The 17,009-nt window shown below is 37.9% G+C and overlaps 1 protein-coding gene across 1 annotated transcript in view; it reads left to right on the plus strand.

The window, feature by feature from the left end:
- samtor (S-adenosylmethionine sensor upstream of mTORC1) overlaps nucleotides 1-17,009 on the plus strand; it is a 125,881-nt gene that overhangs the window by 2,896 nt on the left and 105,976 nt on the right. The window contains exon 2 of the mRNA XM_078568081.1: nucleotides 15,508-15,649. Within this exon, the coding sequence (XP_078424207.1) occupies nucleotides 15,508-15,649 (142 nt within the window). The remainder of the gene's footprint in view (nucleotides 1-15,507; nucleotides 15,650-17,009) is intronic.

Raw genomic sequence — 17,009 nt, forward strand, 5'->3', positions numbered from 1 at the left:
AATTATTTGTATACTGAAATTATAATAATATATTGCAAAATGCAGGTCTCCTTAATTTACAGAATAAAAATGAATGGTCTACTGCACTCTGCATTTTTATTAAAGTCCATAAATCAAATGTTGTCAGGTTGAGTTCATAAATTCTCAATCATTTGCACACTATTTATGAATTTTATAAAGGAGGAGATTGGACTGTCTCATAGTCAGTTTTGCATCTTATTTGGCGAATAGTGGCTTTTCTCCTTAATTCCGTTGTACATTTAATTTTGTTTAGTTGTAACAAGCGATAGTGACAGTGGGAAGTGGGATTCAAGAGTTTTCTAGCGAAGTTCAGACGGTGTTTTCCACCTTTCAGCAAGGAACACATTCAGTTGTTTGATTGTGTCAGAGTAGCTTTGGTATGCATTACCTAGGATCAGTTTCAGTGCTCATTTCTGAAGAGTAAAGCTTGTTCACGTGCTCTTTGGTAAGTCCAACATTCCAAACAGGTGCTGCATATGCAACGATGGATCTTGCATAACTATTAAACACAGTGAATAGGTTAGTTTGAGATATGTTGCGATGCTTGAAGATGTAGTATGTGAAGTATTTCATTTGCCCTCTTAAGCATTTTACACACTTGGTAATGCCATTAGAGGTCACTTTGAATTTTAAGATTCCTTAACAGTTTAATGCACAATGGTCGTGCAATTTCAGCGTTGTCTAAGTTGATGAGGGGGGAATCTGGAGGGCTGCGCAACAATAATCCAGCAGCATGTTTGTTTTCTTCATTCGTAGGATGTGGGTGTCACTGGCAAGGCCAGCATTTGTTGCCCATTCCTAATTGCCCTTAAGAGCAGTTAAGAGTTAATCACATTGCTGTGGTTCCAGAGTCACAATGTGGCCAGACCGGGTAAGGACAGCACATTTCCTTCCCTAAAGGTCATTAGTGAACCAGGTGGATTTTTATGACAATTGATGATTGTTTCATGGTCTCCATTACTGAGACTAGCTTTCAGTTCCAAATTTTTATCAAAAATTGAACTTGAATTCCATCAGTTGCCGTGTGGGATTTGAACATGAGAGCCTACATTACTCTCGAGTAGTCCCGAGAACATTAGCCTGCAATGTCACTGGACATTACCACTACACCACCATTTCCCCCCAATCCATGGAAGGAATTTTGCATGGGTCAGAACAAGCAATTAATATACTTGCATTTTATTGAAAAGAAAACCATGTTGTTATTACTAATATCACTTTTTTGAGAGAATTGGTAAATACTTCAATGCAAAATTAAAGCCAAGTCAAATGGAATATTACAACAGTAATAACTACGTTAATTGTACTGTAGTCTTGTTTTGCAAGTGGTTTAGAGTGGACAGCTGAAGTCTCTTTGGTCAGCTATTATTTTGAGGAATAATTTATTGCCAGTCCATCGTATCTTTAAGGAGCTTGTCTTGTATATGTGGAAATAGATGCAGAAGTTTTGGATGAACTACAGTGGATGTTTACTTTCAAAGGAGAAGGTCTTTGGGGAAAAAGAAAGTGTCAGCCATGGCTCAGTGATAGCACTGTCCCCTCTGATCAGAAGGTTGCAGGTCCCACTCAAGATCTGATGCAAAATCTAAGTTAATACTACCGCGTGGTGCTGAGGAAGTGCTGCACTGTTGGAGGTACCATCTTCTAGATAAAACATTAAACCAAAGCCCTTGCTACCTCTGAGGTGGAAGTAAAAGATCCCGTGGCATTATTTTGAAGATGAGCAGGGGAGCCTCCCCAATATCCTGACAAAAGTTTATCCCTCTATCAACAGCACTAAAGTAGATTATCTAATTATTATCATATTGCTGTTATGTGGGACAATAATTTACTGAAATTGGCTGCCATGCTTTCAGGATTACAACTGACTACAATACAAAAGTACATAATTGGCAGTAAACTGCTTTGAGACATCCTGGGATCATAAAAGATGCTACATAAATGTAAGTCTTCCTCACTTAAAAACAAAACGGATCAAATTAGAGTCATAGAATAATGCAGCACAGAAGGAGCCATTTGGCCCACCATGATTGTCCCAGTTGCTTGAAAGAGCTATAAATTAGCCTTGCACCCTTGCTCCTTTCCCAAACCTTTGCAGTTTTTTTTCCCTTCAAGCATTTGTCTAATTATCTTTTTCGAGTTATTATTGAATCTCTGTCCACCACCCTTTCAGGCATTGCATTCCAAAGTGTAACAATTTGCTAAGCAAAAAAATGAATAAAGTCTAAAAAAATGATATAGTTTGGGACCACTCCATGAGATCTTTCAACTCATTGCTGTTACTCAGGATAATTGTGTAATTAAGGAATTAAAAGGATCAATGCTGGAAATATGAACAGGCACAGTTGGAAATGGAATAAATACAGAAAATGCTGGAAAATGCTTGGCAGCATCTGAAGAAGAGTCATATGGACTCGAAACGTTAACCGTTTCTCGCTCCACAGACGCTGCCAGACCTGCTGAGTTTTTCCAGCATTTTCTGTTTTTATTTCAGATTTCCAGTATCTGCAGTATTTTGCTTTTATTACAGTAGGAAACTGGTCAGTCTGTGTCGACAACAAAAAGGCAGGTAAATGTTTCCAAGGTCTAACTTATTGTGGAATTGTATGTTTTTGTTTGAGATTAACTAACTGTTTTTCATGTGATGTAATATTAGTATGAGACAGTTTCTGATTAACTTGATTTTCCAATGTAACATTTATTTGTTTAAGGTTAACAGCTACAATTTGGGCTTTTCCCAATGCATTTTCTTGTAAGCAAGTGGTGTTTCTTATGAACTATAACCTGTATCTCACACCCTGTTTTATATATCAGTATAATCCAGGCCAAACAATTTACTTTCATGAATTGCTTACTGGATAATGTGGGATGCCCACTGTGTGTCTTGTCAATTTAGAAGACTGAAAATATTCATGCAGCTAGACAACTTGGCTAATTTATTTCTGCATGTATTGAATCAGAAGAAAAATCATAGACAACATACTATACAGTAGAGGTGCTTAAGCTGTTCAACTTTGTGGGTCATAGAGGTGCATACCATCAGCCCTGGGAGCTATATATACCCCATCACATTCATTTGCACTTATCTCTTGATAGACTGTTTTAGAGTCATCTATTAATCAAATCTCCAAGCTAAAAACAGTCCTTTCAAATCTCCAAGCTAAAAACAGTCCTTTCAAATCTCCAAGCTAAAAACAGTCCTTTCAAATCTCCAAGCTAAAAACAGTCCTTTCAAATCTCCAAGCTTAAAAACATTCCTTTCAAATCTCCAAGCTAAAAACAGTCCTTTCAAATCTGCCGTACAAAATCTGAACAGTACAAACATCAAATAAGAAATATAAGCACCACTAGGATTGAGTTTATGTGAACTTAAAAGAGCCAAATTGCCTAGGCATGTGGTTAGCAAGTTACGTTTTGGGATTCCTACTCTGTAGCATATTTCTATTGCTGTGACAGTTTAAAAGTTGGTTAATAGTTCGACCAGTCTTTTCTAGTAAACCCTTAAGACCCAGTCTCTGTGGGTGCATATGTAAGTTGCAACTTAATGGAACTCTGAACTATGAAGAAAAAAAAATGTGCCTCAGAAGATTTGTGTGTTGTAAATGTGTTTTCATCTTCGAAGCTCATGCAGTTTCTTTGAAAGATGAGACCCTCACTCTTCAAGGTTGTGGTATTATTGGCAAATGGCACATCTGCCCATTACACCAAGAGAGTTAAAACAATTCATATAGAGAGAAGCTAATAAGCCAATGTAACCTTATTGGTATCGCAGTTAATAAGAATAATTCCTAACTAATGAACAAACATGTTTTCTACTTGTAGCTTATTGAATGAGATGAGCTCCGAACTAGCAGGAGACATATTTCTTTCTGCAGTTGAGCCAGCCAGATCAATGCAATTCCTTAATTCTATTACCTTTCATACAGCACTTTCTTCCTGAAGTTAATTGTTGTTCAACTATTTGAATCTACTGACCTTTATCTTCTGTTTTTTCATATGTTTCTTCTATCCTACACTAGGAAATTATCTTACTAAGCCATGATGTAATTGTAAATTCTGGTAGCTGCATCATTAGAAACATAAGAAATAGAAGCAGCAATAGGCCATAAGGCCCATCGAGCACGCATGGCCAATCAATATGATTGTGACTGAAATTCTATATCAGCTTCACTTTCTCACTCTGTTTTCATATTCTTTAATTCCCTTAGTACCCATAAATCTATTGATCTTAGTCTTGAACATATTCATTGACTGAACTTCCACATCACTTTGGGAATTCCAAAGATTCACAGGCGTCTTGAATGAAGAAATTTCTTCTCATTTCTGACCCAAAAGGCATTCTGAGACTATACCTCTTATTTCTAGACTATCGAACCAGCAGAAACAGTCTCTCTGCATCTGCCCTGTCAAACTCTCCAAGAATTTCACATGTTTCAATGTGATCATCTCTCATTCTTCTAAACCCCAGAGAATATAGACTTATAGGACAGCCCTCTCATCCCTGGATTCAATCAACTGAACCTTTGGTTTACCCCTTCTAAGGCAAGTATACCCTTCCTTGGGTTAGGAGGCGAGCAGGCATGGTCTTATAGAACTGTGCAAGACTTCCTTACTCTTATACTCCAACACCCTTGCAGTGAAGCCTAACGTACCATTTGCTTCCTTAATTGTTCATGAACATGCTACAAGAATCAGAGCTTTGATCTGCATTTTAATTTGCTGTGATTCGTGTACAAAGTAACCCAAATCCCTCTAAATACTAACGATTAACTACTCTATCACCTTTTTAAAAAAATCTTTTCCATTCTTCACACCAAAGTGGATAATTTCACATTTCTCCACGTTATACTCCATCTGCCACCTTCTTGCCCAATCATGTAAACTGTATATCCCTTTGAAGGCTCTATGCGTCTTCACAACTTACTTTCCAACCGAGCTTTGCATCATTAGCAAGCGTGGCATATTACTCTAGGTCCTTTCATCCACGTCATTGATATGGATTGTAGGTAATTGAGGCCCAAGCTCGGATTTTTGTAGCATGTTACTGATTACACCCTGCCATCCTGAAAATGACTTGCTTATTTCTACTGTTTGCTCTCTGTAAACCAATCTTCAATACATATTAATATATTGAATGCCTTCTGAAAATCCAGATACGCTACATCCACTAGTTTTCTCTCATCTACCTCGCGAGTTACACCATCAAAAAACTCTTACTAGATTTGTCAAACCTGATTTCTCTTTCATAATCCCGAATTGACTGTGTAATCATATCAGCGCAGATTTTGCAATGGTAATGCATGCAAAACTGTCAGCATTTGATGTCATTATTCCACTTGATCTGACAGAAAATTCTGGAGTCTGAACACGCACAAAATAACAGAAATCAAGCATCAAGAAGTTGCTGACAATGATTCTACGCTTCTCCAATGCTTGTTGAAGCATTGCTATTCAGACTGCAATCAATGGAAATCAGTTGAATTGACAAGAATTTACACTCTCTGTAAAAAGCTTTGAAAAATTTGCACCTTGTTGAATGAGGTGTAACTGAGTTTTCAATAACTACCTTCATACTGCTTAGTACCTTAACTGGCCCTGATAAGCTAATTTTATAGTTGTGATTGTCAATTTTCTCCATAGTAATAATTGCATATTTTTATAAACCGTTTTTGAACTGTTTATCTTTATTTTAGTTTCTGTATTAATCCAAACAATCATTCATTTTTCTATCTGAATATTTAAATTAAGAATGAAGGATCATCAGTGCTTTGATCTTCCTGGTTTGCTGTGTGTGAAAGTTTCAGTGTAATTGGCATCACTGTTGCCACACACTCAGATATCCCCGTGATTTAGTGTCAGATTTAAACTGCCATCAGGGGAGAAATTGCTAGATCTTGGTGGACTGTTTTCTTCGACGTCAATGGTGAGCACATTTGCTTTACCACTGACTGCAAAATCCATTAATGTCAGGCTGACATAGTTCCCTGCTTTCTCTCTTCATCCTTTCTTAAACATCATTTACTGCCTTCCAATCCACAAGGAATGTTCTAGAATCTAGGAAATTCTGGAAGATCAAAACTAATGCATCGATTCTTCTAAAACCCTAGACTGAAGGCCATCAGGACCTGGGGGTTTGCAGACTTTTAGCCCCATTAATTTCTGAAGCACTTTTCTCAAGTAATAATTACTTTGAGTTCCTCACTCTCATCAGAGCCTTCGTTCCCCACAATTTATGGTATGTTCTTTGTGACGCAAAGTATCTGTTTTATTTCTCTGCCATTTAAAGCTGAATAAAGGAAATTATAAAGGCATGAGGGACAAATTGGCTGAGGTGGATTGGGGAAATACATTACTGTGCATAGGCAATGGATAGTCTTCTAAGAGCTATAACATAGCTTACAGCACCATACATTCTTTCAAGGTGCAAAAACCCATAAAAGGTCAGTCAACTGTAGCTGACAAAGGAGGTTAAGGATTGTATAAGATTAAAAGAAAAGGCTTATAAAGTTGCCAGATAATAAACCTGAGGATTGGGAGGCTTTTAGAATACAGCAAAGGAAGACCAAGAAACTGGTAAAGAAAGGGAGCATAGAATATGAATGCAATATAGCAAAAAAACCTAAAAACAGACTGTAAAAACTCCTATAGGGATGTAAAAAGGAAGTGTTTGGCTAATTCAAATGTGGGTCCATTACAGGCAGAGTCAGGAGAATTCATAATGGGGAATAGAGAAATGGAAATGATTACTTTGTGCCTGTTTTCACTGAGGAAGATACAGGAAATCTCCCAGATTTAGAGATGCAAGGGACTAGGGAGAATGAGGAGTTGAAGGAGATTAATATCAGTAAGAAGGTTGTACCGGAGAAATTAATGGGACTGAAAGTTCATAAGTCCCCAGGACCTGATATTCTGCATCCCAGAGTGTTGAAAGAGGTTGCTATTGAGATAGTGGATGCATTGATGATTACTTTCCAAAATTCTATAGATTCTGGAATGGTTCCTGAAGATTGGAAGATAGCAAATGTCATCCCACTATTTAAGAAGGGAGGGAGAGAGAAAACCGGGAACTACAGACCTGTTAGCCTTATATCAGTAGTTGGGAAAATGCGAGAATCTGTTTTTAAAAAGGATGTGATAAATGGATACTTGGATAATCATGATCTGATTGGGCATAGTCAGCATGGATTTGCGAATGGGAAATCATGTTTGATGAACTTGGAGTTTTTTATTGATCATGTTACTAACAAATTTGATAAAGGAGAGTCGATGGATGTAGTATACTTGGATTTTCAGAAGGCTTTTGATAAAGTCCCCCGCAGGAGGCTGATTAGCAAAATAAAAGCACATGGGATAGGAGGCGATATACTGACATGGATTAAGGAGGGCCGTGGAGGACAGGCAGAAAACAGAGTACGATTAAATGGACCATTCTCGCATTGGTAAGCTGTGAATAGTGGGTACCACAAGGATCAATACTTGGGCCCCAGCTGTTCATAATATATATCAATGATTTGGATGTGAGGACCAAATGTAATATTTCCAAGTTCACAGATGATACAAAGTTAGGCGGGAATGTCTGTTGTGAGGAAGATATAAAGCAGCTGCAGGAAGATTTGGACAGACTTAGTGAGTGGATAGGAACATGACAGCTGGAATATTGTGTGGAAAATGTGAGGTTGTCCACTTTGGTATGGGAACAGATGTGCAGAGTATTTCTTAAATGGTAAGAGATTAGAAAGTGTAGATGTACAAAGGGACCTGGGTGTCCTGGTCCATAAGAAACTGAAAGCTAACATGCAGGTGCATCAGGCAATTAGGAAGGCTAATGGAATGTTAGCCTTTATTGCAAAAGGATTTGAGTACAGGAATAGTGAAGTCTTCCTTCAATTGTATAGAACCTTGGTTAGATTACACCTGGAGTACTGTGTGCAGTTTTGGTCCCCTTACCTCAGAAAGGATATTACTGCCATAGAGGGAGTGCAACGAAGATTCACCAGACTTGTTCCAGAGATGGCAAACTGTCTTATGAAGAAAGATTGGGGAAACTGGGCCTGTATTCTCTAGAGTTTAGAAGAATGAGAGGTGATCTCATTGAAACCTACAAAATACTTAAAGGAATAGACAGGGTAGATGCAGGAAAGATGTTTCCCCTGACTGGGGAGTCTACAACCAGGGGACACATTTTCAAAATAAGGGGGAAACTACTTAGGACCGAGATGAGGAGAAATTCCTTTACTCAGAGGGTTGTGAATCTTTGGAATTCCCTGCCCCAGAGGGCCGTGGAAGCTCAGTCATTGAATATGTTTAAGGTAGAGATCGATAGATTTCTGATTAACAATAACGGGGATAGTTTGGATAAAAGGCAATGAAGTGTTTGATCAGCCATGATTGTATCAAGTGGCGGAACAGGCTCAAAGGGCTGAATGACCTTGCACTGTTCCTATGTTCCTATATTCCTGTTTCTTTGTTTGCCATTATGATTTCTCCTCTACTTCCACTAATTTCTTCCTTTAACATGCTTGTAAAAACTGTTTTTAATATATCTTTCTTATTTACTTATTTTATTTTCTTTCCTCTTAACCTACACTAGAAAGAAGCATTAGCAAGGGTACATTTTAATTTAAAAGTACTGGTGCCAAGAAATGAGTTGCAGAGCGTGTTCACTAGAGTGTGTATTCACCTATTTCTTCGAGGACCAAGGTCCAAATCCGCCGCAAACCATGGTTACAAGTATTATGCATAAACTGTTTGGGCAATGCCATTCAGTACAGAAGGAAAATCTCTTTGATCAGGGCCCTGAAGATGGTACTTCCATGATGTATATTAGTTTAAAAGTTACTCATTGGCAATTCTCTAAACACAGTTTCTAAGCCATAGAACATAAACAAGTAAGGAATGTTTGGACAGAACAAACTGAAATTACTGTCAAGCATCAGCAACAGAAAACACAGCACTAACCAAGAATCTATACATAATGGTGTGCAAACACAAAGAAAAAAATTTTCACTTGCATAGCACCTTTGATGTCCTCAGGACCTCCCAAATTGCTTCACAGACAAGTAATTACTTTTTAATTGTAGGCTATTATATTTGTCTGTGTAATAATGACTATATGGACACAACAAGCAGCATACAAATGATCAGCAAATCTATTTTGGTGATGTTAGCATTAATAGTAGTAAAATAGTCAAGATATTGTGGATCTATTAATTGACCTTTTCAAAATCTTGCTAGATTTAGGGATAGTATCTAGGATTTGAAGGTAGCAAATGTTGCACTTTCTTTTGAGAAAGAATGAAAGGACATACCAAGTAACTATAGATCAGTTTAAGACCAGTGATTGGAAAGTTGTTCATCAGGGTCAGTGTAAGTGAACACTTGGAAAGCTGATTTAAGGAGTGTCACTATGATAGGTTTGTCATGTCAAACTGAATAGAATCCCATGATTGTCATGAGTTGGTGAAGAGAAAAAGATCAATACATAGATTGTAAGAAATTATTCTCAGATTGGTGGGCAGCGACAAATGATGTTCTCAGAGATTGGTTTTGATAGGGGTGGGAGGCAAGCTTTTTTCAGAGCTATATATGGTCTAATTTTGGGAGTGCAGGTGAGCATGTCCAAGTTTACAACTGATACTAAGCTAAACACAGTGAATTGTTTAAAAAAAAACCCAGCAAATTTATGTAGCTAAAGCTTGTGCAGAACGATGGCTGATCCCATTAAACATAAACAAGATGTGATGTAGCGGATTTTGATGGCATGAATACCAGATAGAGTAAAATCTAAATGAGACAGCCTGAGGTGGGAGTAGGGGTGCTCTAACTTGTGCCCTCATCACCAGATGCAACTATTCCAATGCTCTCCCATCGTTTGTAAGCCATCCCCTCTAAGATCTGCTGCCTTTATCCTAACGTGCATCAACTCTGACTTGGTCATTACCCTGAGATGTTTTTTCCCTGTTAAATGCATTATATAAACACAAGTAGTTCCTATTTGTTTTTTTCCCTTGGCCCATTCATGCACTGGAGTGGGTTAACATTAGTAGTTGGTATATTTTCCCTATTTACAGTGTTCTTTAATACATTGATATATATGCATTTCGGTTTCATATTTGCATATAAAAAGACTGGAGATGGGCTACAGAAATGACTGTCTCGAACCTTTACTTGTTAAAGGACATTCAAAAGTAAGCTCTTACTCTGCATTCTTCATTATGCACAAGATTAAGCTTAACTAATAGGGAGAATTTATAGGAAACACCATTTAATAACTAGACTTGATATTGAGGATGCCAGGAAATCACTTGTGTCCTTTTGGATTCATTAAAGGAGGGGTCAGTTCTCTTCATTTTTGGCAACTATACAAACTCTTGTAACACCAAAACCATTGGGAAAAAAAATTGTTTTCTTAAAAGCTGCTTTGTTATATTTTTATTCACATGCTGGTCTAAATATTAGAGCTTCAGAATTAAATGGACAATTAAAATGCAAGAAATACGGCTTCCAACAGCGAGTATCCATTCAGTGTGTCACGACAGTGGATTACAGCCCCAAATTACTTACGGGCATATTGAACTTTTAAGGAAGACATTTTTTTTAATAAGACATATAAGCAAAGACCCTGAGCAAAAGATGGCTGAGAATGTAAAGGAACCACCTTAGTGGCCTAGTCAGCGACAAATAATTTTTTTTTAAAATGCCAAAGTCAACTCTGCCAGAATTACTCAACCTAACGGCTGCAACATTTTGCCACCTATACCTCACAAGCCAAAGGCCAATTTTTATCTCTTTTTAAAAAACTTTTATTTGACTCAACTTCTCATTTCGCGTTTGTATCTGTGTGTGTGTGTATGTCACATTTTGATTTTTTTTTTCTTGGGTTTTTAGTAACTAATAAACTTACACTCTCTTTGTCTCAAGGAAGCCTGGTTAAATTGACTTCTTCTAAAACATAAATACATTTGGACTAGGAAAAGGGATCCATTTTAAATTAACCTTGTTGCAACCTTCTGAAGGGGTTGAATAAAGAAGGGAAGCCAGCTCTTCCTCCTCACCCAGAAGCATAACAAAATTGGGGTCCTGTTTGGGAAGTTAACAAATTAGGGGACCTCGCCTGGGGACGGTCGTAACAAGTGATATAAAAGTAATGCTTCAAAGTTTGTACACTGCCAGAGATTGACCTGAAAGCTTCAAAGTAAATTTAGTGGACAACCTTTAGGTTGGCCAATGCTAACAAGCGCTTGTGGTATGCTGAGTTGTGCAATATTTACACAGCTTGGAAGCTATGATTGCTTAGGACAAGGTGGCTGTCGCTTACTGGTGTATCTCTTCACCTCCATGTACTTGTCCATTTCAATAACAAGAGCCGAGTATCCAGCTAAACATTGTTGAAATATTGTGAATTAAAATGTTGAGTAACAAGAGTGGGAAAATTGTTCAGTGTTGCTGTGCATCTGAAACTCATTCGTACCAACCGGTAATGGATTGTATCAGTTCCTTTTTTGGCAATAGAAATTTTGCTTGAGTATTACTTTTCAACCCTGATATTCACATCAGTGCAGTACAGCATTGAAAACTTTCCCACATTCTCTCGAAAAAGCTTTCTATTGCAAATGTCTCAATTAAGGAATTCGGACTAGTTCTCTGTGTTCTACACGCAAAAAATTAAAACTAGAATGTATGTGTTTTCTCATTATCTGTTCCATTGCCCTATGTATAACGTCAAGCCAAGAGGACTTCTGGGTGTTCAGTAACAGCCAATCACATTGAAGTATTCTCAGTCTGCAAACCAGGAAATAAAATGCACTGATTATACTTCACCTTTTATATAAATGTACAGAAAGCAAAATAAATGATTGGGACATGCACATTAGAAATTGTAATATTATTTTAAAAAATTATACTTGAAGAAAGACTTGGAATTTTTATCATGAGAAACATATTTGACATTGCATTTTTAGAAAATTTGTTTTCCAGAGCCAGTGAAATTCTTCATGGTTATGACTTAATCTGTCATTAAAAACCTAGTTACACTTCATTAAAAAGAGTAATTTTGCCAGGGGGTTTTAACAGTGATTTTGCAGTGTAAGAAGAGAAGTTTTCATCAGCTGAGTGACTTCTAATTGATTGAAGTCTGTGGAGCCTCCGCCCTATGAAGATAAGTATAATCACTGACAGCAACTTCTGGAGTTCTGCATTTAGCTGTGCATGAGCGAACTCCAGAAGCTGATGTCAGATTCAAAGGACTAATGACAGTAACACTGACAGTTTCATGGTCATTATCACCACAAAGTCCGGGCCCAAGTTCAAATGTTTCTATTTGTGAGGATGTGTTACTCATAAGCTCGGCCCACTCGGATTGACTGAGTGTTCTTTCTTTCAAAATGCTATGCTTTTGCACCTAGACTGCAAAACTATTTGACCTTTTTAACCATCAGGTCAAAAATTCTTGCTGACAGTTTAAGATCAAGACAGAAGTTTGCAGTATATGATAATACCCACTAGAAAAGGCTTTATAAATGATTATTTTGGGAGATAAGATGTTTGTCATTTGTTATTGTAATCAAGCCATTAAGTTTTTATCCAAACCAAGGGAAGGGAGGAAAGTGGCAGAGGCAGATGATCAGATGGTTTCGATCTTGGTGACAAAGAAGTCTAAGTTCCTTGCACTTATTGTTGGAGGTGAGGGTGGAGGACAAAAAGGGGAGGGGTTTAAGAAGATGGTTTGCAGTAAAGAAAGGAAGCCAAGGGTTATGTTTGCATTACAGAATGGAATAGTGAGCAGTTGAGAGCAGGACCCGATAGTGTTTATGTTGTCCAGCCAGATCTGGTGGTGAATGGCTAAACCAGTTATCCGCATATTCTTTCAAGTCTGTTGTTTTTATTTAAACAATTTCATAGAATTATGCAAGGTGCCTTTTAAAGCAGAAAACAGTTTAAAAGCTGTGAAGTGTTTTCTCAAAACAATTTTAAAACTGAGAAGGAACATGAAGAGCATTTTTTTTAATATAGCGTCTTTCACAACATGGGACACTCAAAGCACTTTAGTGTTCCCTCCCCTCATTCTCTCACTTGCTCATTCTCTCCTTCCCTTTGCTGCCACTGCCCTCACCCTGTTTAAAAATTATTTACGCAGCTGTAGCAAACATTTGAACAACAGCTCTTTTTGAACAGAAAATCCTGGAATCATGTTTTGTTAAATGGAACTATTGTGTGCCTCCCCTCAAACTGTTAGTCCACTTCAGCACATCAGACTTTCCAAAATTCCCTAGATCCTAGGAATGCTCTGCTCTCTAAGTACTCTCAAGCTATGGAACTGCTCTGCCCAGTGATTGCGATTGTTGACGTCTCTGCCGATATTGCGTTGAATAGTTAAGCAAGTGATGAGTCAAGTATGTGACTTTTTTATTTTCCTCCTTTACCTTTCACTCCACAGCTACATCCCCTTGACTGGAAACCATTGGAATGTGGTCTGCTGAAGTATGAGTTTGCCTATTTCTCCCTGTTCTTGAACTAGCTATATTCTGTAAGAGATTTGAATATTCAATCTTTTATGTTAACAGGATACTCAATTTGTTTGGTTAATCCATCACTTAATGCAACAGAGCAAAGTATTACTGAATTGTGAGTAATATTTGTGTCATGCCACTGTGACTGCAGTGACGTGACAGAAATATTATGTCCTTTGATTCCCTACCCACAGCATTATTAGCAGAATATTGATTATATTTTACAAGTGCAGTTTTCCTTTTAGGAAAAAGTAATTATGAAAAGATCTTTTATGTTTCTCTGGGAGGTAGATTTTTATTTTATTCCTGCTTGGCATGTAGGCGTTACTGACAAAGCTGGCATTTATTGCCCACCCACACCAAGACCATGTGATTTACTGTAAAGAATAAGCTGAGCTAGGTTGAAAATGGAAATGTAGTAAAGGAAAAAATTAAGATTGATCTATGTGTTGTGGTGTGAAACGCCCATTTCTAAAGCTGTAAAATAACTTCCAGCATTGGGATGAAGTGCAAACCTTTGACTTTACAACTCTTTTGAGCTCTGAATTACATAGTGAGTTATGTAGAGTGAAATTCTTAGTACTTATAAATTTTCAAGAGATATAATTGTTCAGCCTGCTAAAAGTTTCTGCTTTTAGTATCAGCAGGTCACCAGCGGAGTGTATTAGATCATTAAGGTTTAAAAGGACTTCAGGTGTAAGCGAGGAAAGTTACTGGTCATGAAGGTAATACAATTAGTTATTCGTTTGATGGATTCTTGGCTGAGATGTAAAGAATCAACAAGTAACGATGTGCTTCTGAAGGAATAAACACATAGGCAATGATCTTGTAAAATATTTCAATTTTGTTTCAACCCAGTTCTCCATATATATTTTTGGTTTCTAGATTAAAAGTTTTTTGTTCCTAGTCATTTATTTCATTTATACTTTTGAGGTTTTTAGAATTTTAGCCAGTCTGTCGATTTTCAAATTGTTATTGTATCAATTTCTGTGACTTTGAACTCATGAATAACTCATGAATGATTCATAGCATTTTGCTTTAGCAAACTGAAGCATAGCTATCTCTTTGAGAAAGGAAGGTGTAGGATTTAAACCCCAACCATATCCATGACTTACAGTAATAAAATCGAGTATTTGGCAAATAGAATCAAGTTGTGTAATTATGACTTCATAAGCTTTTAATTTTATTTAGCTGATGGCAAATTAGGTATTAGCATAGTTGCATTTATGCTGCTGCACTCCACTGGTTGGTACTGGTAGAAATCATCTAGCTACTAGGACTGGCTGACATGTCTTGTTTTCTGGGCATGATGGTCTTCATTTTCCTCCAGTGTTCAGACTCTTTTTAAAAGCAAATAAAGTCAGGTTAAGGGGACCTCTTCATCCAAAAGCTGACCCTGGGGGCATTGGATGCCTGTCTTCTATTTCTCAGCTTTAATTCCTTCCATCTCTTGGGTTTGAATCTGGCCCTCTGTTGGAATGAAGGTCTCCAATGTCTGCTGGCTGCAAGGGGACTATGTATAATGATCCTGAGCAGCCCTGACCTAGTTTCTGGTGGACATTGGCATCAGTTATGTGCTGTGGGCCAATGAAGTATCAAATTGGCAATCACCCTGGAAGGGTGACAGGATATCTGGTGTGGGAAATAGAGAATGGTACATTGGCAATTAGGTGGACTGAAGCACATTAGATATTATTGGAGCAGAACAAAGTGAGTTTTATAGTGTATCTAACCATGATATGCCTTCCCTTACAGTTTACAAAAGTAATGCATTAGATTTTCAAACTTAAGGTTAGGACTGTGAGCTAAAAATGTGAAATATAAACGAATGAAATACTATTATGCAGCCTTGACATGCTGGCCTACTAGAAAATTCATTAATTGAATGTTACTTGCTCTCCCCTAGAAGACCTTTTTATCTCCAGATGATACATAACTCTTTTTCTTTTTTGCCTCCCCCCCCGCCCCCCACACACAGTGGGAGACTTTGACAAGATCTGGCGTGAACATTGTGAAGATGAAGAGACTTTGAGTGAATATGCAGTTGCAATGAAGAATTTGGCAGATAATCATTGGGCCAAAAGCTGTGAGGGTGAAGGACGGATTGAGTGGTGCCGAAGGTATGGCTTTAAAAGAAAAACTTTCATTACCTATGGTTCATTTTTTACACAAATAAAATTTGATAAATTCCATGCCAGTATTTGCACAACGTAAAATGCATTTTACATTATTCCTCATTCCATAAAGAGCTTCGAAAGGACATAGACAAGTTGATGGAATGGGCAGACAAGTGGCAGATGAAGCTCAATGCAGAGAAATGTGAAGTGACTTATTTTGGTAGGAAGAACATGGAGAGACAATATAAAAGAAAGGATACAACTCTGAAGGAGATGCAGGAGCAGAGACACCTGGTTGTACATGTGCATAAGTCATTGAAGGTGGCAGAACAGGTTGAGAGCATAAGAAAGCATACAGCATCCTAGACTCTTAATAGGGGCATAGAGTACAAGAACAAGGAAGTTATGTTGAACTTGTATAAGACACTAATGCATCCAATTCTGGGTGCTGCACATTAGGAAACATGAGAAGGCATTGTGGAGAGTGCAGAAAAGATTCACGAAACTGGTTCCAGAGGTGAGGAACTTCAGTTATGAAAATAGATTGGAAAAGTTGGGAATGTTTTCCTTGGAGAAAAGAGATTTGATAGAAGTATTCAAATTCATGAGGGGTCTGGATAGAGTATGGAGAAACTGGTCCCACTCGTGAAAGGATCGAGAACGAGTAGGGCACAGATTTAAAATAATTGGCAAAAGAAACAAAGGCAACATGAGGGAAAACTTTTTCACACAGCGAGTGGTTAAGGTCTGAATTGCACTGTCTGGGAGTGTGGTGGAGGCAGGTTCAATCAAGGCATTCAAAAGAGAATTAGACTGTTATCTGAAAAATAATGTGCAGTGTTATGGGAAAAAGTGGGGATAGTTTTGTTGCTCATTTGGAGAGCCAGTGCTGGCGCAATGAACTGAATGGCTGTCTTCTGTGCTGTGACAATTCTGTAATTCAACTCGGCATGCAAATATGAAATTGTTACCCTATGAGAGAAAAGCATTAGAACTGCTGACCCTTTGCCATCTTTGACCAGACTGTTTGGACCCGTCTCGTATATTCTGGTTTTGCAGATTGTATGAGTTCCATTCCAAGCCACACACCAACCTGACTTGGAACTATATCGCTGTTCTTTCACTGGGTCAAAATTGTGGGACTCCCTTTCTAACACCACTGTGGGTGTACCCATACCTCACAGATTGTAGCGGCTCAAGAAGGCAGCTTCCCAGCTTCACCTCGAGGGCAACTAAGAATGGGCAATAAATGCTGGCCTTGCCTGTAACATCCACATCTGATGAAAGAATAAATATTAAAATAAGCTACTGAGTTCCTCTGACTTCTGAGGACCTGTGCATACACTCAGCATCTTATTTTCTC

Source organism: Cetorhinus maximus, chromosome 22 (assembly GCF_964194155.1).
Source record: "Cetorhinus maximus chromosome 22, sCetMax3.hap1.1, whole genome shotgun sequence".
NCBI lineage: Eukaryota > Metazoa > Chordata > Chondrichthyes > Lamniformes > Cetorhinidae > Cetorhinus > Cetorhinus maximus.